The 24,730-nt window shown below is 35.7% G+C and overlaps 1 protein-coding gene across 1 annotated transcript in view; it reads left to right on the top strand.

Moving 5' to 3' along the window:
- LOC140160204 (uncharacterized) overlaps window positions 1–24,040 on the top strand; it is a 29,131-nt gene extending 5,091 nt beyond the window's left edge. Inside the window, exons 4-16 of the mRNA XM_072183482.1 lie at window positions 885–989; window positions 1,871–1,993; window positions 2,635–2,736; window positions 4,241–4,306; window positions 8,524–8,619; window positions 11,986–12,078; window positions 12,370–12,704; window positions 14,132–14,302; window positions 16,969–17,173; window positions 17,614–17,658; window positions 18,414–18,677; window positions 20,313–20,575; window positions 23,915–24,040. Coding sequence (XP_072039583.1) covers window positions 885–989; window positions 1,871–1,993; window positions 2,635–2,736; window positions 4,241–4,306; window positions 8,524–8,619; window positions 11,986–12,078; window positions 12,370–12,704; window positions 14,132–14,302; window positions 16,969–17,173; window positions 17,614–17,658; window positions 18,414–18,677; window positions 20,313–20,575; window positions 23,915–23,953 — 1,907 coding nt within the window. The 3' untranslated portion in view covers window positions 23,954–24,040. The remainder of the gene's footprint in view (window positions 1–884; window positions 990–1,870; window positions 1,994–2,634; window positions 2,737–4,240; window positions 4,307–8,523; window positions 8,620–11,985; window positions 12,079–12,369; window positions 12,705–14,131; window positions 14,303–16,968; window positions 17,174–17,613; window positions 17,659–18,413; window positions 18,678–20,312; window positions 20,576–23,914) is intronic.
- The last annotated feature ends 690 nt before the right edge of the window (window positions 24,041–24,730 follow it).

The following is a 24,730-nucleotide window of genomic DNA, read 5'->3' as shown; positions in this document are numbered from 1 at the left end:
GGTCAAATTAGTAAAAACTGTCGTATGGGCATGAAACTTGGTAGGTACAGTCAACATTTCAAGCCAAATTTTTGAAGGTCATTTCAAGGTCACCAGGGGTCATCTGAGGTCAAATTAGTAAAAACTGTCGGATGGGCATGAAACTTGGTGGGTACAGTCAACATTTAAAGCCAAATTTTGGAAGGTCATTTCGAGGTCACCAGGGTCATCTGAGGTCAAATTAGTAAAAACTATCGGATGTGCATGAAACTTGGTGGGTACAGTCAACATTTAAAGCCAAATTTTTGGAAGGTCATTTCGAGGTCACCAGGGGTCATCTGAGGTCAAATTAGTAAAAACTGTCGATGGGCATGAAACTTGGTGGGTACAGTCAACATTTAAAGCCAAATTTTGGAAGATCATTTCGAGGCCACCAGGGGTCATCTGAGGTCAAATTAGTAAAACTGTCGTGTGGGTATGAAACTTAGTGGATACAGTCAACATTTAGAGCCAAAGTTTTGGAAGGTCATTTCAGGGTCACCAGGGGTCAAATTAGTAAAAACTGTTGCATGGGCATGAAACTTGGTGGGCACAGTCACCATCAGCCAGATAATCGTGCCTAGCCGATAACCGCCAAATTCATTTACCTCTACCAAAAGTAATCACAAAAGCAGGCGGTTGCGAAAGCAGGCGAGACTCGTGGTTCGAGAACCGCCTTGTCTAGAACAATTGGTAAGTCCACTGGTGTCACCCACAAATTATTGCAAATGTTATTGCCACAAACTTTATTTCAGAGTAGTTAAACTGTAATAAATGAGAGAATTGAGCTAGCTTGTGACAATTCCCTTATTTGATCACTTACAAACATTTTATGTGGTTTGGATTCTGAATTTACACATTTTTAGGAACAGTCATTGGAGTTGTCCTTCAATTAGCTGGTGTAGTAGCTGTAGGAATAATGTGTCCAAGATATTGGAAGAAGAGGAGACATGCCACATCCCCATCTAATGGTAAGTGCCAGAAAAAGCTGGATTCCAATACAAGTCATACAAGGGTGTGTAGCTGTATTTACCTCGCTATTTGTGGGCCATCTGAAGGATCACTTAGCAATCTGTTTTATGTATGAGAGGTGGACAATACATTTGTAAGTTCCCACAGCCATCGTAATAATAATACAACAATTCTTTCATAGCACTTTACACCAAAGTCCCATGCGCTTAACAAAGAAGGCAAAATGCAAAAAACAGAAAACGGACAAAATAACATGACTGTACAAAACATTAAAACATGGCAGAGTACAATACAAAATGGCAGAGTATATACATATCAGTGGTTTCAAAGAAGATTTAAATTGTTCAATAGTTTTAGAGGCTTAATTGTGAGGTAAGTTCCAAAGTTCAGAAGTAGCATGGTGAAAAGATCAGTGTCCATAAGAAGTACTAGAAACCAATGTTGAAACAAGATTTAGTTTTGAGGATGAGCGTAGGCTACAAGATGGTTTGTATTCTTGAATCAAGTCAGCAAGGTAATCTGGAGCAAGTCCAAGAAGACATTTATAAGTTGATAGAAAAATTCTATACATGATAGGATACTTTTAACAGATAGCCAGTGAAGTGTGCAAAGCACAGGAGTGATGTGATCATAGGAGCGAGTACAAGAAACAGTCTAGCTGCTGAATTTTTAATTTGTTGAAGCTTTGTGAGTTTATCTCCAATCAGGCATGACTCAAGTAACATTTATTTACAAAAATTAACTTGTTCAAAGATAAAATAACCCCTTTAAACTTTTAGGTGGAAAATTGTAAATCAAGTCTTTGCAGTGCCTGTGTGTCTGGAATTTTTCAAATCAATTTTAAAATGCAATTGGGGTTAATACTGTATTTCGTTTTCAGGTGATTTAGCTGAAGAAGAAGTGGTTGATCCTCTGATTTCACCATCTCCATCAGAATCATCCATAACCATTGCCTGTCCTATTACTGAACCACATGCTGTGCAAGGTGATGCCCAAATATCAGGTTAGTATGATCAGGGATGTGAGTCCCACATCCCTGGTATGATAGTGTATGCATAGACATTATATGCTTCATACAGAGGCTGTGTAATAAATATGTGTACCCTAGTAGGCTGCCAAAAATTGCTTGCAATCCTTCAATGTGCCAAAAAAACTTCCATCATTTAAAAACCATTGCTCCCCTTCACATATGCCAAATTTTTGGAATGCAAATTGTTAACCTTAAAGCCACACTTTGAAGAAACAGATGTGGAAGTGAGAGTATAAACTGACCAGTAGATACCAGCTGTAGTCCTACTACAATGTAATTCATGGTATATTGGATGGCCCAGGGGAAAGTTAGCCCATATTTGCAAGAGGTGAAATAAACCTACTCATGTTACCTTCTGGCTGTGGTCTGATCTGCTATTATCCTGGGAAATGATGATTTCCAATGTGGGGGTAAATATCAATTACATGTACCATGTTGCTGCAGACAATTGTGTACTTTTGAACATTTTTGTATGGTACTGTTTTTCTGTGCCTTTTTAGATTGTAATATTGAAACAGTATGTCATAAATGTAAAGTTTGCAACTACCTTATTACACATTCTTCTATTGTTTATGATTTCTGTATTAAATGTAATTATTTCAATTTGTCAACAGGTAACAGCCAAGATGATGATGTTGAAGCACCAATGCTCTCAGACAACTCAAATTCTGAACAATTAGAAGCTGTAGCTGATACTAATTCTACTAATGCTTCAGGTACTGACTATAATCACTCTATCCATGTTGACCCTATAGCATTTGGGGTCCCTGGTTGGGCACTGATGACTCTATAATACCAAATTAGACATTGTGCCTGACACACTAATCTGTAGGATTGACAAAAGACATCAGATTTCGGACTGTCATCATTACAGTTTAGGATTAGAATTAGGTAGTAGGGTTAAGATTGCCCCGAGAGGAGAAGAAAAGAGAAGAGTCTTTAAAATCTGAAAAGAAAATAGAATAGTTTAGTGCAAAACTATCAGTAGAAGATGCCATGGATGGTTTCCAACAAATTGCTTCCCCCGGGTTGCAGCCTCAAGTCTGATGTCAGTTTTATTAGAAATGTGAAACATTTCGCTTTTTAAGTGTGTTATTAAATTTGAAATGGGAAAGGAAAGAAACATAGACAATGTTACAATTGAATACCTGAGTTGAAGAAGGGCCCAACTCCATCAAAACTGTTTTTGAGATATTAAGAAAAACTTAATATTAGGAAAAGTTTACTTTTATAGACAGAATGTTTTCTTCTGCAGGGGACCTTTAATACATGAACATACAATATTACACACATTCGAAATTATATATGATGTTTCCATGGCAACAGTGCAGGTCTTAATACAAGCTGGAGTTGGGCCCTTCTTCCACTAATATACTGCAAGGCTCAGTTCCGTAAGCAGATGTGTTATAAATAGCTACAGAAATATGATAATTATCCATTAATTGCACAAGTAGAAGCATGTAATAAATTATGTTAGCAATAAAGTTTATTGTAATGAACAGCAGATTTCATGGATGAACAAAATTCCTCTTTAACCCAATATTTGTGGAAGAAGGGCGTAACTTCATGGAATTGGGCCTTTCTTCCATGAAAACCATGATTAAGTGTACGTGGAAGACTATTTAGAAAGTGGATTTTGGCAAATCTTTCACACACAAGGAAGAATAGTCTGCTGGCAATAAAATGCTGGGTCTAACTCATTTTTGTAAAAAATTGGATTTGGGCCCTTCTTCCACTCAGGTATTCAATTCTATCACTCTCCCTGTAAAAATAGGTGAGGGCCTGTAGATTTTCAAACCTGTTTCAAGGACCATTTATTGATAAGTATATTATTTTAATGTGCACTTAAATCTCAAAATGTGCCTACAGTATTTCTGAATAGGTAATAGTATGATAGAAATACTGGCGGTGGAAGCATTATAGTTTTGCTCATGCATTTTCAGACTATTTTAGCCCCAAATAAAGATGTATTTTGCAATTTGATGGGCCAGTGCGCACAAAGCATGCAAAATTTTAACCTATTTGTACCCAAAACACTGTACACTTTCAAAATATTAGGTGGGGTGTGCCCCCCCTTTCCCCCCCACTTCTGCTGCCTATGAATAGAAAGCAAACACTATTACAACAACTGATTTGTTTCTTGGCGAAATTTGGGTCCTTGCATCTCAAACTTTGTACTGATTATAAATTAGTTTCTTGCCTAAATGTTTATTTTTACAGTACATGTTCTCATTGAAACTCGGGCAGCATCACTTGGTGGCGATGGTTTGGAAATGGAAACTATGTGTAAGTATGCTTTAATCAAAAGCTTTGTGAAGGTCAGACATTGAAGGAGACTATAATAAGAGGGTTTTTTTTTTGACAAATTGTACATTTGGTGATGGTTAAACCACAAAATGCAGTGTAGAAAATGGTGTCTGCTTTTTGTTTCTTTTGCCCCACATATAAATACTATTGTTGACAAGCAAAAGGTCTAATGGAAACTTTCTTGGAAATATGCTGTCAATTGAAGCATTTATCTTATACCTGAAAGTGATATATATTGCAAAATGAAATATTTCCTCCAGACCTTGTATTTTGAGTCTCTCACCCATTGCCAAAGCCAATCTCAAAGCAGAGAAGCAACAAAAAAAGCTCTGGAACTATAATTCTGTTCTACCTTGTGTCTCTTGCAATACCTGTGGAAATAAAAACTAAGAATAAAGTAAGCAGTCCGCACTTGTCAAAAGAAATCAGTCAATGGCTATCTCTAGCTCTCTAGCCTACTCAACTTGCCCCCCTAATGGCTTTGCATAAATTATGCAAATAGAGGTTGCTGCTAACAATAGAAAATAGCATTATTTATTAATTCACCCAGCTCAAACGTAAATAAACTATTTTCGATTGACCCCCTAAACCAGGCGCTTATGCAGGATTTTGTTGACTGGGGGCACAAATTAGGTTATTTTGTGAAATACAATGTAGATGCAAAGCGGCCATGCCGGAGCATGTGCACTACACAGGGGGTGTCTGAGAGGGATATGGTCCTCAGAAGTGAGAAACTTTTACAAAACGAAGACCTTATTGAAGCCATTTGGTGGACCATTTTGGCACTATTATTGTATAAAATTTTAGTTTGAAAAAGCTGAAAATGTTTGAAATGACGGTCCAATTGAAGCCATTCGTGGACAAGTTTTCGCACTGTTATTATTGTATAAATTATTGCTTTATAAAGGTTGCAAAATCATGGCCCAATTGAAGCCATTTGGTGGGCGATTTTGACACTATTATTGTGTATAATTTAAGTTATTGATTGATCATGCTGATGTTGAGCATTGAATCCGTCTTAATACTGACTTTGGTGACAAAATGTGACAGGCCCTGCATATCGGCGGACCCGCAGCAGTGCCGTAGATTTCTTTTTTTGACATTTGGGGGGATGGGGTTTGGGAAAAAATTTGGCATATTGAAGCTAAACTGGTGAAATATGGTACAAATGTGTAAAAAATGTGTGCGAAGCGGGTAAAAAATTGGGGTTTTTTGCTTAAAATGACCAAATATGAGGTAAATTTCGTCAGAAACACATACAGGTGTCAACATTGGGGGGGATGATTGTATGGACCATCCCCCCTAGCAAAATATTGGGGGGTATTTATCCCCCCACCATCTGCCCGGGATCACAGGCCTATAATAGGCCTGTACTACTTCTGATCGACCTGACTGTGCTTTTTTAGGCAAGCGCCTTCCAGCCCGCCTACCAGGGCCGTCACTAGACCATTTACTCAGGGAGGGGGGGGGGGGAGCAGTCAAGGGTGAACAGTACAAACATGTAATTGATCTCGCACACTGGTATGTAATGTGTTGTTTGTACTGTTCACCCTTGACCCTGCACAGGCAGGTATGTCCGGAGTTTTTGCTCTGGTCTGCCTAAGCATGTTATGTTTCCATTTGTAAATGCATAATTCTTCTTTCCCCTGTATATTGATATATTAAGGGGACAAAAACGCGTCTTTTTTTAGTATTTTTTATTATGAGATTTATCTTTTATCATTACACTCATCCGCTCAACTGCCACGGTGGCCGAGCGGTAAAGCGCTAGACACATAATCGAAAGAAGTTTAGAATCACTGGTTCGAGTCCCAATGAAGCCTGTGGAAACTTTTTTTCTTCAAAATTCATGATCGCATTCCGAAATGAGTCACTTGTCGGTAAATCATGTATCGTATCCTTAAGAATAACGATTCAGGAGGCTGTGTGTACTCTCAGACATGCATGTAGTAAAAAGTGCAATAACTTTGTAATTATTCATAAGACATATAAAAGTATACATTTTTATGAAGGCAAGACATCAATAAATCTTAATATAAATACAGATTTGGGGTAAAAACAACAATTATGAAGAAAATCACAAAAAGTGAATTTTTAGCAATATTTGTTAAGTACATCATAACAAAAAAACACTCTTTCCAAAATATTTTATTTTGTTTTTAGTTCAATCTTGAGGCTCCATTCCAAAAACTTTTTTTTTATTTTTTTGATATTGGCCTTATTTTTTGAGATATTGACCATATAAGGCATCAAATTGAACTTTTTAAAATTCACAAACGCCTATTTGCACAAAATGATGCCAAAAATCGGAAATAGACCAAAATATAAAAAAATGAGAAAACCGTTTCTTGAGTCGATCATGCTTTTTACGATTTTCTTATTTGCTTACCTATAGATGCTGTATTATTGAGTTATTGTGTACCTAAATCGTCATTTTACCGAGAAAATGAACATTGAAATAATGGCCGTTGAAGTTTAAAGTGGTCACATTTTGCACTTTCATCGAATCTCGCAGGAGAATGCGGCAGTTTTATTTTTCTACCTTACATTACATAAACATCGGGTAAATCCATGGCCCCTTGAGAAGTTTGAGCGAAATCCATTCATAACTTGATATTTAAATCGGGGGAAAGAACACACATTTTATCAGCTAAAACGGAGCCATTTGACCACTAGGTTTTTGTGCTTCCGTGGTGTTTCCATAAGATGCGCCGCGCATGTAGATAAGCGTCGCGTATTTGTGCGTTAACAAATTGCGCGATACGCAACGCGATGGGTTGTTGCGCGCGTGTACCCTGCTGGTACAACAAAGATTTTCTTTCCTTTTCAATTTCAAACACGAGTGGAATAGTGAAATAAAATCCTTAAAATATTGCAGTTGGAGTTTACAAATCTGATTTTCATTCCTTGTATTTATAAAAAACATAACAAAGTACAAACATATTTTTTTTTAAATCAATTTTGCGAAGAAACAATGTCTAGAGTACACAGCTGCCTTAAGCATCATTAATTGATCTCGTACACTGGTATGTAATGTGTTGTTTGTATTGTTCACCCTTGACTGCTCATATCCATAATTACCAGACTTGAGTCCTGTTTATCAGGGACAGTCTGTGTAGCTCAGTGGTAGAGCGCAGGTATGTCCGGAGTTTTTACTCTGGAATATCTGCCTATGTATGTTATGTTTCCATTTATAAATTCATGTTTAAATGTGCTAGTGTGCGATGCGTAATTCTTCTTTCCCCTGTATATTGATATATTAAGAATAACGATTAAGCATCATTAATTTGATCTTGTGCGCTAGTTTGTAATGTTCGAATGTTTCCATGTTCCAGTGTATGATTCGTAAACCTTTTTCTCTGTTTTTATTTGGTAGTTTTTAAGGTTTTGCATTGTTTCCTCTGTAAAGCGCCTTGAGGCTTTTCTTTTCTGCATTTGGCGCTATATCTTTGTTTATTATTGTTATTATTATGCTGATGAAGAGCGGCAATGAAGAGTTCCAATATATTGTCAAGGTGTGCCAACTATTAATTTCGTTGATTGAAGGTGCTTCATCATGCCCACTCTAGGATGCTTCAATCTTTATCACTCCCAGGTGCTTAAGTATTCATCGCTCCCCACACGGCTATTTCAGTCTTTATCACTCCCCACCCTAGTCTGTTTCAGTCTTTATCATCAGGTTAGTATGCCAAAAAAACTGCCTCTCCCATCATTTAATGATTTTGCCCTGCCTTCTTCCCTTTACACATGCCACATTGGAATGTAAATTTCTAACCTTAAATTGTCTAATTATATATCTATTATATGTATCAATTTCTGCAGACAGGTTAGCATTTTTTACTGTTCTAAACTTTTTTAGGTCGTAATATTGAAAAAGTACCCCATAAATGTGTGCCAAAACTGCTCTCCCCTCCTTTTTACCTGCCAACAATTGCTTGCCCCTTAATTGTGAGGCTTGCCGAAAAATACTTCCCACCTAGAATTCACCCCAGGGAGGAATAATTGTATTGTCAGGAAATACAGGAATTGGTTATAGTAGTGCTTAAAGTGCTGCATTACAGAGGTCTTTTAGAACACATGTAATAATAAGGTACCCGGTAGTTGCAGAGTTTGCAACTACCTTATTACACATGTGATAGGTTCTTCTAATGGTTATGATTTTTGTATTAAATGTAATTATTTCAATTTGTCAACAGGTAACAGCCAAGATGATGATGTTGAATTACCAATGCTCCCAGACAACTTAGATTCTGAACAATTAGAAGCTGTAGCTGATACTACCAATACTGCAGGTACTGACTACAAGCACTCTGTACATTAGTGATACATAAATGATGATACTTATACACTAGTCTGTAGGGTTGACAAAAGACGTCAGATTTTGGACTGTCATGATGAGATTGTGATTAAATAAACACCTCAAAAGAAATAAATCCCCCTTTGAACATGTCGTCATAACATCGTAAGGTTTCGTTTTGTACCAGCAAAACTAACTTTGAAATAATTATATGACTGTTTACTAAGTGCTGTGTGAAAATGAGAGATTTCCATGACTTCAGGGCTGAATGAGCCTAAATTGAAGACAAAAAGTGTCCTTTCCAAAAGTCACAAAGTAGGCCTATGCTTGTTAACTGCAAGGCGTATTGGGACAAGGAATGGAACTGACCATCTTACAACTCACTGTGGTGAACTCTGCACCAAGGGGATTTGCATGGCTGAATGATCAAGAATCGATACACATTACAGTAAATGTTCACTTGGTGAGGATTTTAAACTGCACTCAAACACATGGGGTTTTCCATTAGTAACAAGCCATGAATTAACTTTTGTGACAAGCATAGGCCTACTTTGTGACTTTTGAAAAGAGCAGTTTTTGCCTTCAATTTAGGCTCATTCAGCCCTGAAGTCATGGAAATCTCTCATTTTCACACAGCACTTAGTAAACAGTCATATAATTATTTCAAAGTTAGTTTTGTTGGTACAAAATGAAACCTTACGGTGTTATGACGACATGTTCAGAGGGGGACTTATTTCTTTTGAGGTGTTTATATCATGTCAACCAGAAAAACTCACTTTTTGGTTTTGTTATCACCGACATTGCGACCAAAACCTTTGGCCTTCAGCTGGGTGGTCAATCAGCGAAGAAATTGCTTGATGACCCAAGCATGTGACAGAATAACTCCATTGCTCCTGTTAAAGGGAACATTGAAAGAAAATGTTATTTGGTATCAAAATAAAGCCCATAAAATATAGAATCAATATCTAAAAAAATAAACACAATTTTCCATTATATAACCCTTCAAATCAGCAAAAAAGATAAAACACCCAATATCACGTTTTATCCACCCAATTCACATGTTGAGAACTTGAAACATGTGACGCGTCGTGTGGCGTCAATGTGGTTACACTGCGAGATTCTCATCTGTGTGACGCCGATGTCACCACAATGTCACTCCATCGGAGACTACATCTCGGTTTTCCATTTCACCGGGCCGAAATAGCTGGGTAGCCAGCTTCCTAGGTTTCTACATTGTGACTACGCGGCGCGGTGACTTCGCAGGAGAGTCACACCGGTGTGACTACCCGACTGGGCCTGGGTGCTCAGTACCGGAGTTTTGGGGTTGCCAGTTTTGCTTTTATTGCCATATTTTTTATATTCTCTTGATTCATTCAATTAATATTCTTTATTTCTTGCTTTTTTTAAGGGATTAGGGAGGGGGAAATTGCAAACTGAACTTTAAAAATAAGGGAAATATTAGATGAATAAAATAAATTTGTTAGTAAAAGAAATAAACATGATAGGTAAACAAAGTATAATTCAATAAATGATGAATAAAATACATTTTTGTTCTAAATTGGTGGTTATTTGAATAACTAAATAAATAAAAAATAAGAAATATATAAACAGGAAGAAACCAATAAACATGCAAAGAATGGAAAAAACAAAGAAACACTTTGAAAGAAAACAACTTGAGAAAAATTGCAAATAAAGAATTTAAAAGTAAGAATCTTATAAGAAGCATGTAGGCCTATTGATGAATTAAAATATTAAATGTGTAAAATAAATTAATAATAATTATAACAATAATAATTTACAAGGTTTGTTAGGTTTTTGTTGACATCCACCAACAGCACGATATATATTCTAATAACAAAATTTTGACATGTGCTTTTGCTGTGGGCTATTGCGTGAGCAATGAGAGGCGGGGCAAAAAATAAACTATTCATTGAAAGTTTGTACATTGTCATTTTGCTCTTTAAATAACAGTTTTTCTCTGGTTCCAACCTTGAATAACAAGAAATTTAGGGTCTAAAACTTTTTTTTTAAATTAAAAAATTAATTTTACGTTTAAACAGTTAGTGATTTTCCTAAACGGATAGTGCATTTACAGTTGTTTAAACGTGAAACGTGTAAACGTAGACACCCCTAGTAGCATCCATTACAACCAAATAATGTAAAAGCAGATGACACTTTTTTTATGTCAAGCATATCTAGGCATTATCAGCTAAAATGTAGGAGATAAATGCTGACGAAACCTCAGCCAGGCACAATTGACCTGGTAAAAGGGATCACCATAATAGTTGGTCGAGGCATTTTTACAGGACAGGCAAGTGTAGCTAACAATTGAGCTTTTTACCCTGATCAAAACCGACTTTTATCATGGGTCATCTGCCCCACCTTTACCTGACGAGCCATGGGAAGAGCGGAATTAGATTTTTCCTACCATATTTACAGGACAAGCAAGTGTAGCCAACAATTGGGCTTATTACCCTGATTGGAACTGACTGTAATGAAATCTTTTATCATGGGTCGTCTGCCCCGCCTTTACCAGATGAGCCACGGGGAGAGCGGAATTATATTTTTTTGTCCTGCGGGGAATTGAACCCGGGACCTCTTGTACCAAAGGCAAAGACCGTAACCAGTGTGCCACGCTGCTCCAGAAACTGTGATGTCCTTATTTCTTCTAAATATGTATATTAATTTTCCCTATGCTAATCTTTGTGAAAGATATAACGCTTCACTACTGTAACACCGAATACCCTGTACTACTTTAACACCATCTTGTTCGACCATATCTTTGTTATTGGGCTGGTAAAATTGAAAAATTGCATGCTGTACTAGTAGTAATTTGGTCTTTTCATTGAAATGCCAACCAGTATGTCTGGCAGGTAAAAGTTCCTTTCAGATTATGGTAACTTTTATGATACCTGTCCAATTGGGCAGTACCAATAAAGTTAAAGTCATAATGTACAATCTTATAATATGAATTTGGTTAATTTTTTTCACCTGATTTTTTTGCATATTTGTAATGTATACACATGTCACTACAGACACATAGAAGGAAACAGCAACATTTGTTGTATTTGTAGGAAAACAGAGCAAAGTTAGACATAAAGTCATAATTCAAGAAATTATGACTTTATGTCCGCCTATAGAACTGTGTGTTAAACGGCCCAAAATAACAAGCAGTGTTTCTTTCACGTTACCTCGTTATTTCAGCTCAAAATGGACAGAAACCATTCCCGATCATTATTACTAGTATTATTTCAGCATTTTGAGTATATAATGACAAATTAAAAATTTGAAGGAAATCGTACATTAAGCCTTTAAGTAAAGTCTCTTTATCTGAATACTAATTTCTGCTTGTGAATTTCAGCTCCTCCAGCTGATAATGTCAGCATTAATACCTTGGATTCAATCAACTCTGAAACTAAGGCAGAAATATCTGATATCCGACAGCCGTGGCCAGGTATTTATCAAACATTAATGAACTGATTTTCAAAAATTATATTGGATAAGTCTATAGTGTGGATTGAAGATTATTACAAAAGTAGATGTCAAATTTACCATTATAAATATTTGGTTATAAAAAAAGGTTCTGCATCATTAATGTGACTATTTTTAATAAATTCAGAGTACTTTAAAGCTACATTGTATTCTATCATTTTTGCAGTCATTAGCTTTTTACCAATGAAAAGCTATGCTCTGTACCTACATCCAGTTCTAAAAAGCAGCTCTTTTCTCTTGAATGTTTCTGCAGATGACAGTGGGTTTGAATCAGGGGTGTCTGTCCATCCATCTGTAGAGAGCACACCCAGACAGCAGCCATCATCAGCAGAGGGCTCTCCAGAAATGCAACCATCTCTACAGTGCATCATTACTCCATTATCCAGTATATGCACCAAATTTGTATCTGAAGTCCATGATAAACAAGCTCTTCCTGATGCTAGTGTAGATAGTTTTGAAGGCCTTTCATCGGGAAAGCCAGATTCTATTAATGAGTCATTTGATGAGACACCTCAAGAAAGATTGGTTTCTTCACTGAAGTCCATGCAATTATCAAAAGTATTCCAGTCTTATCATGCTGTAGGAAAGGTGAGAATTAAACATACTTTAAAGGGAGTCTCCGGCAATCATAACATTATGCCTTATATGTAAGAAAAATAATTATCAAGCACAAATCACATGGATTTATTTAAAAAAAACTCATATGGACCATAAAAATGAATAAAAACAGTCGGCTCTAAATTATCTAAGTGCAATGGCGTAATGGTTGTTGTATATGGATGAAGCATGCTTTCTAATAAATAGATAAATAACACAAAGAACGGAAGGAGTACAAATCACAAGATATTACCTTTGTAAAACACGAATCCGAACCATGCAGAGACTGCTGCTTTATAATGAAGGTCATGATTCTAAAACAAATGGTCACGCAATCTTGGCACAGAAACAAATGTATGTGTTCACAGAGCAAGCTCCATCGAAAAAAGGGAAATTACATTGTGACTGGCTGGCCAATCATGCTGCCCTCACATGCCAGCCAACTGTAGCAACAACACAGATCAATTGAGGAGTGGCAGATGCATCTCAGTGTGTTGCTGTCACCTCTTGTATTGGCCCTTATTGCAGTTGTGTCTCCCTTCTGCTGCATAATGCATACCATAAAGAGAGACGCATCCGCAATCACGAGGTGGAGGAGTGATGTGAGACAAGTAACATGCATTTAACACTAATTAAGTAACACTGGGATAATTTGGGTTTCAATGAAAAGAAAGTCTTGAAATACGCAATAATTAGGAATGTGAGCCTTGTGCAAAAACTGCAACAAACAAAGTTACAAGTGTCAAGGTGTCGATTATTCGCCTTGGTCAGTATAAGAAGATCAGTGGAGATGCAAATTATGCTGGTCTCCAACATCGGTATCTTTTATTTAAGCTTAGCAAGATGATAAACAAAAACCAGAAAGATGGAAGACAACTGTTAGATGTATAGGACATTTCAATACATATATCATCCATAACACAAGACAGGACCAAATGACACCATTGCTTGAGGAGGCCTTCATCCCCTGCAGTGGGTCGATGATGGCTGAGGTAGATACATGTAGGTAGATGTGATCTACAGTATATGTTTAAGATAGCTGAAATACAACATTTAAGTTGACTTGGTTCCTTCTTTGATTCGTGATATATTTTTAAATTTATTTCAGAGGACTTCACAGTACATTTTTCGATTTCAATTCTAAAGCATTTAAGATCAATATGTTTGCTCAAATATAGCTTCTAGCAATATTGATCAACCTTATATGAATAGATGTGCGTATTTGTTAAACTATAAATAAGAAACGTTGAAAAATGCTGTTTAGTTATATGAAATTATTTGTCTTTGAGTTGTGTGTTGTTGGTTTTTTTTGTAAGCATATAGGACCAAGGTAAATGCTTCCATTGTTATTGCTGCATGTATTAAAAATTCATTAAAAAAATTCAAAATTATCCACCTTAATTTCCCCCTTTTTTCAGGTTTTGAAGATTGTTGATGGTACTTCTAAAGGACAGAGTAGAGGTTCAAGGAACTCGGTTACAACCTTGACTGATGAAGAGAGTAGAGATATTAATGAGTTCATAGCAATTATAGAAAACCACCCTGGTTTCACCAGAATACAAACTGCAGTGCAAAAGGATATTTGTATGGTATGTACAGATATTTAATTGCATATATAATTAAATAAAAATTCAAAAATAATATTCAAAATGAAAAGAAATTTAAATTAAAAATATCATTCTCCAAAGGCATTGGATAGTCGCCCTTTATTTAGACCTAGATGAGATGAGTTTCATCTTAGTATTTACTCAATGTGTTCAAAAAACCATAAAGTCAAAACTATCATATTGGGCAGAGTTTTAAACCAATACACACAGCAGTAAAATTGTTCACTAATATGTTAAACTATCTACTTTGGAATACAACAGTCGCAAAATTTTTAGATGTACAAACCTTCAATATTTAAAAATAATTTTACACTTTGGAATATATCTGTCATGATCTGGTCCATGAAGGCTAAAGGCAGCAAATTTGCAGATGATACCACTCTCTTCAAGCCCATCAACGATACGTCTGACTTGGTTGACTTCCAGTCTGATATTAATTCTATTCATAACTGGTTCACTCTTAATCATCTCACTGCAAATGCATCCAAAACCAAGCTTATGATCATCTCCACCAAGAAAGATCCATTCCCAGATGTGACCCTCACTCTCAACAATCAGATAATTGAGCGGGTATCATCTGCTAAATTTCTTGGCATCCACCTCACTGATAATCTCTCCTGGAACATCCATGTTGACCTCATTTGTAAAAAGGCCCGCAAAAATCTTGGGCTTCATCCACAGGTCCTTCCACTCGGCTCCTATCAATACTACGCACTTTTATACATTGCTTTAGTTCGTCCCATCCTCGAATACGGCTGTACAACCTGGCATCCTCTCAACAAAACACTGACAAATCGGGTTGAGTCCACGCAGAGGTTTGCCTGCCGTGTTATACTTCAGCAATGGAAGTTATCGCATGATGAGCTTCTCCAGGAGACTGATTTACCAACTCTCTCTAAGCGCCGTGACATAGCCACCCTTTGTCATCTATATAAAATCTTCCACAGTCTGTGCTCGTCTCCAAACCCCTTCAGACCCCATCTTCGTCCCCCCCTCGTCACTTAAATTCCTGTGCTGTTGATCCCCTTTTTGCCGCCTGACTCTTTCCAAGAGATCATTTTATCCATATGCTCCTCGCTTTGGAATTACCTCCCTGAAGCCATCGTCAAGTCCACATCCCTTCAAGCCTTCAAATTGGCTGTCCAATCCCACCTCTTTTAGCCAGTCTCTTTGTGTATTTTCCCAGCTATTTCCTTTTGCTTCTTTTGTCTGTTTGGCATGTTTTGGTACCTTTTTGTGTTTTTATTTATTCTCTATGTTTGTTTTTGATGTTATTCATGTATAGGCATCCCTTCAATTTATTGCTTGTCAATATTGGGTTTTGCCTGGCGTTTCGCCGAATGTTATAAATAAAAAAAATTAAAAAATTGAGATATAGGCAAAAATATGAGTAAAAAAACAATAAACTACATAAGAAAATAGACATCACAAAACTCCATAGCTTCATAACGAAGTATGACCTTTGGTGTTTTCAGTAATATGATAGCTTTATGTTTGTATATGGTAATAATTAGGCCTATAGTAACTCAATTTTCAAAAATGCTTCCTTTGGCCTCCATGGACCAGATCATGTCACATATTTATTTTAATTATTGGACGCAGAGAATATGAAGGAAGTTCACTATAATTCAGAAAGTAAACTGGTATGGAAATTATCCAAGTCTCAAAATTTTGTTCCTCTATTTTTTTGTTCTTAATAAGCATGACAAATTTGTAATTGTACATTTGTATATTTCTTACTATAAATTAAGGGATGGGTATGAACGTTTGGACAGTATTTATTGTGGGACATTAGAGCACATCAGACATATCGGATTGCATTCTGAATACGAAGCATGTCCTTCTGATATCAAATAATTTTGATTTTTTTAAATTCACAATGTAATATACATTTTATGGCAAATGATTAAAATTGATATTTTTGATATTTAACAGTACTCAAGTAAACTTTATAAATCTGATGATTTATACTTAAAGTGTATGTAGGTGGGATGAAAAACGACGATCAATTGAAAATTTTGACTTTTTTCAGATTGAAGATATGGATTTTTTCCCAAAACACAAAAAAAATTAGGTCTTTTGGGAAAAAAATCCATATCTTCAATATGAAAGGTCAAAATTTTCAATTGATCGTCGGCTTTTCCTTCCAGCTACATACACTTTAAGAATAATTATATCATTAGATTTATGAAATTTACTTCGAGGACTGTTATATATCAAAAATGTGAAAAAATATCAAATTTTAATAATTTGTCATAAAATTTGTATTATATCGTGAATTTCAAAAATGAAAATTATTTGATATCAGAAAGACATTCTTCGTATTCAGAATGCAATTCGATATGTCTGATGTGCTCTCATGTCCCACAAAAAATTCTGTCAAAACACTCATTCCAGATCCCTTAACTGAATATTGATAAGTACAATAAGTCCTGTCTAACAAGGTTTCACAGAAAATGTGGTGAAATTGTCAATAATTCATCAAAACAACATTGCTCCTGACTTAAACCATGGGATGGGGTGTGATGTTAATATTTGCTTTTTTTTTAAATGTGCAAGTGATGTTAACATCAAACATTATTTGGATTAAACACTCATTTACTTTATGGCATAAAATTTGATGATGACTTTTTGCTCTTCATTACTAGTTAAAAGATCTTGTGAAGGGAAATGCGGACATGCACATCCAGACAGAGCTACAAGATATAAAAGACCATTTGGAAAAATTTAAAAGAAAGCAAGAAGAGACAAATACAAAGCAAGAAGAGACAAATGCAAAGCAAGAAGAAAGAAATGCTGCGCAAGATAAAATCAACACTAGATTTGAGATTCAAGTTGACGGACTTGAAGAGCGTGGTGTATGGTAAGATGATTGTGTTTGTAATTTCTGAATAGCATGCCAAAAGTACTCCCCTCTTTAGCACATGCTAAGGAGGGGAGTACTGGGCACTTAATTTTGTTCAAACCTTATATGGCCTACATGTATAATGGATGTGTAGCTTGCAGGAAATTGTGTATACTTGAACATTTTCACAACGTTTTTCATATATGCTCCAAAATATGTGCCAAAGATCTGGAAAACTTGCTTTCCCCCTAATTTCAATTATTGCACAATCTATTAAATGATAGTGATATAGCTAAATTATGGTACAACCCTTTCATGTACCCAGATGCCAGGTCAAAGTGATGTTAAGTCACATCTTAATTATGAGTTGTGTGACAATTTGTTGTAATAACTAAAAGTTGTAAGCGCAGGTTCTAATGTTGTTAAATCTGTTGGTATTTTCTTTCAGATTGCGAGAATCGTCTGGATGACGGTGAGACAGGTGAATGTAAAGGTAACTATGATTTTATGTTGCCTTGCATGCATGTATTTAATTAAAGGGTGATGCAGTACATGGATGAGGCTGGAAAATTTTTTTTGTGTTTTTATAAGTTTTGTGAAGTTTGTATCACATAAATTTACATATTTATACATTTTGATGAACCACAATTTAATTGCCAAAGGAGAAAAATGCCTTGGTTTTTGGTTGAAATTTGGTCTCATGAACTGTTCAAATCCGGTTGCAACCATTATTATGTTTTGATGAATCCAAGTGTGTGAAAATATTGGATCCAACACATAATAATGATAAAATCGGATACTTTTCGCCCAATATTTATTGGTCTCGCTATGAGTTTTAAAAGCTTGGACTTGACTATGTCTTGTCCAATATTTTAAAACTCATAGCTCGATCAATAAATATGGGCTCAATTGATCCAATTTTATATAGAACTTGGGTATAGCTGCATTTATTATGGATTCCTATTGTATTGGTGATATCCAAGGTCACATACTGAGGTCAAAGGTCATTGATGGTCAACTTGTAAAATTGACTGGAAATGAAAAAAAAAGTGTTTCACAAAAATGGGGGAAAATGTTTTACATGAATATTTACTATGCATGGTGTATGTATTCACTACCCATATCTTCGGACGACCTATCTGGGACCGCCAAATTGTTTTAAATAAAGGTTCCTCCTTTCCACAACCTAAACTGTTTATTAGCATTGTTGTGTATGTTTGACTAACCTGCAAATTATTTCTATCACAGCACCCAGTGTACATATATTCGAATTGGCTACTATGTGTATGGTACTCATTGAGTGCAAGCACAAGTATTTCAAAGAGGTGGAGACAAGTTTCCAGTGGTGGTGTGATAATATCAGATGTGATCGAAGTTGCTTGGGTGGCTCTGAGGAACAACTGGGTATTCCAAGGGCCTTTCTTCTCCAGAATTTGAAAGTGAATCATTCATACAAGCTGAAAGTGAAGTTTGAGGGACTGAATGACCATGTCAAAATGTTCAAAACCACAGGTGAGGGTTTTTTTTGTTCAATATTTGAGTGTGATTTATGAGTTTTTTTGCAGTCTGCTGGTATTGTGGAGATGAGTGAAAAAAGTGTATTTGAGCAGTAATATTTGACCACGTTAATCTTTCATTTGTCTCATTGTCATGAAATAACATCACTTATGTCATTCAATTTCATAATTATTATGATATACTGGAAGCATAAAATGTTGGCGTGCATGAAAGTTTTGCGAGACATGGGTTCATTAGGTTTCACTACCTGAAGAGAATTGATCAAAAATTGAATTCTCTCCTAAGGTTGGTATCTGTCAATGAGTTGACCAGATAACGAGGCTGTCATAGCTAGAGGCAGTATATGACACAAATGGGTCAATGAGTTACATAAAAATGACCTTGTGTGGTATTTAGTTTCCAGGAAGTGAGTCCAGGAAGTGAATTTTGCCTAAGGCAATTTGTGGTTAAATGTTGATCCCTCACTACAAGAGTTATTACCGTCAATTTGGTTGAAAAAGGAGATGAGACATGATCAATTCTGTTTAGGCAGTAAAACCTATATGTACTCAAAATTGCTCGCAAATATTTCTTGAATATATGCCTTTAAGAAAATGTAGCAATTCTGTAAAAATTACATGCTGCAAACATGAGGGTTCTTTCAAACCCACTTCCACTGGGGAGATTTAGGTTGAGCCAGAATGTTGAATCACATTTTGACCATTTTAGGTTAATCATTGCAGCTGCTTTTACTGCATAAATGCTATTAAATTGACTGTATTTAGCTGTTCCTTTAACTGGAGGATACGCAGTTAAAATATGTATTGTTTGATTCATGCAATGAAACACATCTATGCACATACATGTATATCTCACATGGTTACGTGATCAGAGAATTATGAGGTATAACATCTGGTATAAAAATCAGCTAATGAGATCAACCTCCTTCATTGACCTTATTTGGAAGCAAATTGGCATTTTGTCCTATAATATACTCATAAATAAATGCCAGTCGACGACATTATGGTACCATCATACTATTATAGGAATGATAATTAAGGAATTACCCTGATGAAAAATAATGTTTATTTATATAAATAATTCCCGTCGATCATGCCACTGTTTTTCCGTGTAATATTTCCTCACAGGGAGGATGGCAATTTATTTCTCGCATTTACAGCCCTAGCTACTATGGGCTATTTGCGGGGAGGAGATAAGTTTAAGTGACCGCTTATGGGTTCGAATTTCAACCAGCCTAATCATGAAGCTCCCGTGGTTAAGGAGTAGGTCTCGTAAACCTGAGGTCCTGGGTTCGATTCCCAGAAGGGATCACTGTTTCTACTTGTCTCCTTTATTATTTGCGACAGTGAACCTGATGAAAAATAATGTTTATTTGAAAAATTAATAATTGCACCATTAGATTTGTCATCTTCAAACCAGATTATATGTTTCTGTGTTGTATTGTATTCAGACTAAGTCTTCAGACCTTTACTATTCACAAATACTTCAACAGTATTATGTCATATATACAAGCAAACAGGCCAACAAGTAAACTAATTGTATTGCATTGTCTACAATGTGAATAATTCTTAGTCTAAAATAAATTTTTAATAAGAGTTTTTCATTGTTTATTGAAACATTTTGTTCCAGATGAGGCCTGTACAGCAACGTTTGGTGATCTTCGTGCAAATGTGAAAGTGATGGCAGCCATTCATGATTATGTCCATTGCAAAGGTAATGGTGAAAAGCTAAGGAGGAGACTAGCTTGTCTCACGGATCGGGAGCAGAAACACAGGAGTGACAAGTGGTATAGGAATGCACCAACTACAGTGTTTGAAAAATTGCTTCAAGAAAGAGAGGATTTCCCACTGTCCATTCTGATCATGTGTCTGGGTTATCTAGACATGAAGCAGGTGATTGATAAGATTTCTCCATGGCATAATAAATGCTCTGTTTGTAAGCCATATCTATGATGCTATTAACAGTTTTTAGTTTACTTGAAGTAGTTGTTCTCTATGGTTTTGATTGTACATGTTCCCTTTGGTTTGGTCATCAGTATGATCTTGTCCCTTTTGATTTGGCTAGCAGTATTTAGTTTACTTGAAGTGGTATGTTCCCTTTGGTTTTGAGTTGTAGTATGTTCCCTTTGGTTTGGTTATCAGTATGTTCTTATCCCTTTTGATTTGGCTAGCAGTATTTCCCTCTAGTTTACTTGAAGTAGTATGTTCCCTTTGGTTTTGAGTTGTAGTATGTTCCCTTTGGTTTGGTTATCAGTATGTTCTTATCCCTTTTGATTTGGCTATTGGTCTTTCCTCTAGTTTACTTGAAGTAGTATGTTCCCTTTGGTTTTGAGTTGTAGTATGTTCCCTTTGGTTTGGTGATCAGTATGATCTTATCCCTTTTGATTTGGCTAGCATTATTTCCCTCTAGTTTACTTGAAGTAGTATGTTCCCTTTGGTTTTGTGTTGTAGTATGTTCCCTTTGGTTTGGTTATCAGTATGTTCTTATCCCTTTTGATTTGGCTAGCAGTATTTCCCTCTAGTTTACTTGAAGTAGTATGTTCCCTTTGGTTTTGAGTTGTAGTATGTTCCCTTTGGTTTGGTTATCAGTATGTTCTTATCCCTTTTGATTTGGCTAGCAGTATTTCCCTCTAGTTTACTTGAAGTAGTATGTTCCCTTTGGTTTTGTGTTGTAGTATGTTCCCTTTGGTTTGGTTATCAGTATGTTCTTATCCCTTTTGATTTGGCTAGCAGTATTTCCCTCTAGTTTACTTGAAGTAGTATGTTCCCTTTGGTTTTGTGTTGTAGTATGTTCCCTTTGGTTTGGTTATCAGTATGTTCTTATCCCTTTTGATTTGGCTAGCAGTATTCCCCTCTAGTTTACTTGAAGTAGTATGTTCCCTTTGGTTTGTTTATCAGTATGTTCTTATCCCTTTTGATTTGGCTAGCAGTGTTTCCGTCTAGTTTACTTGAAGTGTTATATTCGCTTTGGATTTGAGTTGTAGTATGTTCCCTTTGGTTTGGTTATCAGTATGTTCTTATCCCTTTTGATTTGGCTAGCAATATTTCCCTCTAGTTTACTTGAAGTAGTATGTTTCCTTTGGTCATGAGTTGTAGTATGTTCCCTTTGGTTTGGTTATCAGTATGATCTTATCCTTTTGATTTGGCTAGCAGTATTTCCCTCTAGTTTACTTGAAGTATTATAATTCTCTTTGGTTTTGAGTTGTAGTATGTTCCTTAGGTTTGGTTTGTTGTATGTTCTTATCCCTTTTGATTTGGATAATAGTATTTCTCTTTGATTTGGGTAGTGGCGTGTTCTTTTTGGCTGGTAGTGGTATGTTCTTTTAGCTGGGTTTTTAGTAGCAGTATGTCTCCCTTGGCTTGGGTTAGCATGTTCCCTTTGTTTTTGAGAACAGTAGCTTCCCTTTGATTTGGGAAGTGATATGTTCAATTTGGCTTGGGTAGCAGTATGGCCCCTTTGGTGCAATTAATAGTATGCTTGACTGGCTTAACCAAACAGAGTAATGTTACATTATCAAATAGATTCCAACATATTTGTATTATATTTGTGCTGATTCTGATTTGTTTTGTATATTGGCTTAAAATCAGACACTATTCATTTTTATTATATAGTCACTATCCTATTGGTTAGGATGTAAAAACATTGTTCATCCATTTAAATTTTATTCAGAAAAAATAATCAGATAATTTATTATTTGCATTGTTGAATTGATTTGTTATGTAATGTAAATTGTATTGAGGGAAATTAATCAGTCTTTGAGGAAAATATTTCAAAACGTCAAAGTAAAAGGTTCATGAGTGCAATCTTTTTTGTAAAAGTTGTTTTAAAGGCGGCACTGTATAAAATTTCATTTTCAAAATGATTGTATTCTAGTTTGGATAAAGGTAAACCTTGCATTTACAGCAGATAATTTGCTCCATATTTAGTAGCCCATTATGTCTCTATATGTATTATATGGGTCAACATATGGTAAAAGCATTTGCTGCCTATATACTTTTAAGCATAAAGTCACAAAAGGCTGATGTACCATAATTATTTATCTTAGACTGGCATTTTAACTCATTTTAGAAGAGAGGGGGATAAAAGTTGCTTTATGGATGCATGATAGTGTGCTTATCAACATTTCATTTGATGTTTTGTTTAAATCACTGTGAATAATTGCTTGTAAATACATTTGTGCAACTGTGTATTATGTAGATCTTTTGTAGAGAAGGTATTAGTCCAGTGCAACTGGTATAAAAATGTAACATAATTATGTTTATGGATGAAACAATCTCTTTCCTAGATATGAAACTTTGTTCTTAACACCTTTGGAATGTTTCATAATGCTTTGCACCAGAGTAAAGTAATCTAAATATTTGTGAAAATGTTATAAGTTTCCATCTTCTTTTGTTAACTTTTCAAGCATAGGTTTGCATGAATAACAATGAGCATAATTGAAAAATGGACCTAAATAGGTTGAAAATAACCAAAACTTGCATGCACATTGATGTATCAGAATTAACCACTGATGTAGGTTAACCTTAATGCTCCAGGAGTGGCGTGGTTGGAGGGGCCCCATGTGTTGTCCTGCTTCACCCTACCCCACTCCAGGTGAGGTACCCAATGTTTGAGGTGGGGGTAGGGACAGTGAATGTCTCAGGGAATATGTATTGAAGTAAGTTAAGTTGCTCCAAGGAAAGATATCTTCTCTGGGTCTTGTGCATGATTTATTTATAGACTTTAAGGTCCATATATGCACAAAACAACTTAGACCTGGTCTAACATTAGACCTGGTCTACCCATGGAGGTTTGAATTAGGGAGGGATCCTTTTACTCTTTTATTTTCCTCCTCCTTTACTCCTAGCTAAGTCCAAAAGTTGAACTGCAGCCATCTAATATTAAGCTACATGTATTTGCCCTTAACAGCATCTATAATAAGGTATGTAAATACCAAAAAGTTTCTTCTCCTTAAGACTAATCTCCATGGTTATACCAGGTCTGAAGTTAGACCTGGTCTAACTTGTTTTGTGCAAACAAACCTAAGTCTCAGACCACTGCTTCATTAACATAATCCTGTAGGTAATGTAACATTGTAAGGATATAATTGTAAAAATATTCTATGTAATTCTATTTGTATATACTCAGATTAAGAATGAAATTATCAAAATTCCTAAATGTCATGAAAAATAATCATAATGTGTTATTTTTGTATTTCTATACAACGTCTGGACCTGTGAATTCCAAAAAAGGTAGATGACAAGTCTTTCCAATATTTCATGTTATCGTAACACACAAAGAAACTCATTTTTGTATTGCATGGCCTAACATTAATACTTTGTTCACAGTTCACGCCAATAAAAGTAAGTCTTTATTAAAATTATGTGATCATATCATGTAGGATATCAGTCAAATAGATTTGGAGAAATGGACAAAGAGGCTCAACCTTATAGTTTGTTACTGTAGTTTAATACTTTTAGCAGTATGAAGTTAAAGGCCCATGCAGTGATCCCAACAGAAGTGTAAAAAAAATTAAATTGTTTATAAATTGCTTAAAAGTGAAGGAAAAGTCATTCAAATTGTCATCTGGTATTTTTTTAATGAAAAATTTTGTCGTAAATACAGAGCTTTCAGCTGAACCACAAGTAAGCTACAGGCTGAGTCAAAAAGAAGTAAACTCATGTTTGAGGGGCTGTAACTCGAGATCTGTAAGGAATCTGCTCAAAATGAAAATACCGCTGGAAAGAGCAAATTCAACGCGTCTAAATAAAAAAGGAATTGTGGCAATTGCTCACAGCAAACTAAAAGTTATACTCGTTTGAATACAACCACCCATTTTTCTAGCTGCACACGGCTATTTCGACGCATCAGCAAAGTGCTAACAGGATTTATTGTTGAAAAGACAACTTTTGCTTTTAATTAATATTAAACAACGTGTATGACGGTACTATATTTTATATGGATACCAATTCAAGTCTTTACTGAACGATCCGGCAGAAGCTTGATTGGGGAATATTGGGTAAAGGATTGAGCTGATCTTTGGTCTTGCTGTAACGCATGTCTAACTC

Source organism: Amphiura filiformis, chromosome 9, assembly GCF_039555335.1.
Source record: "Amphiura filiformis chromosome 9, Afil_fr2py, whole genome shotgun sequence".
NCBI classification, from domain to species: Eukaryota; Metazoa; Echinodermata; class Ophiuroidea; order Amphilepidida; family Amphiuridae; genus Amphiura; species Amphiura filiformis.
Note: the sequence above shows the minus strand (reverse complement) of the source record. Positions and strands in the feature narration are given on the sequence as shown.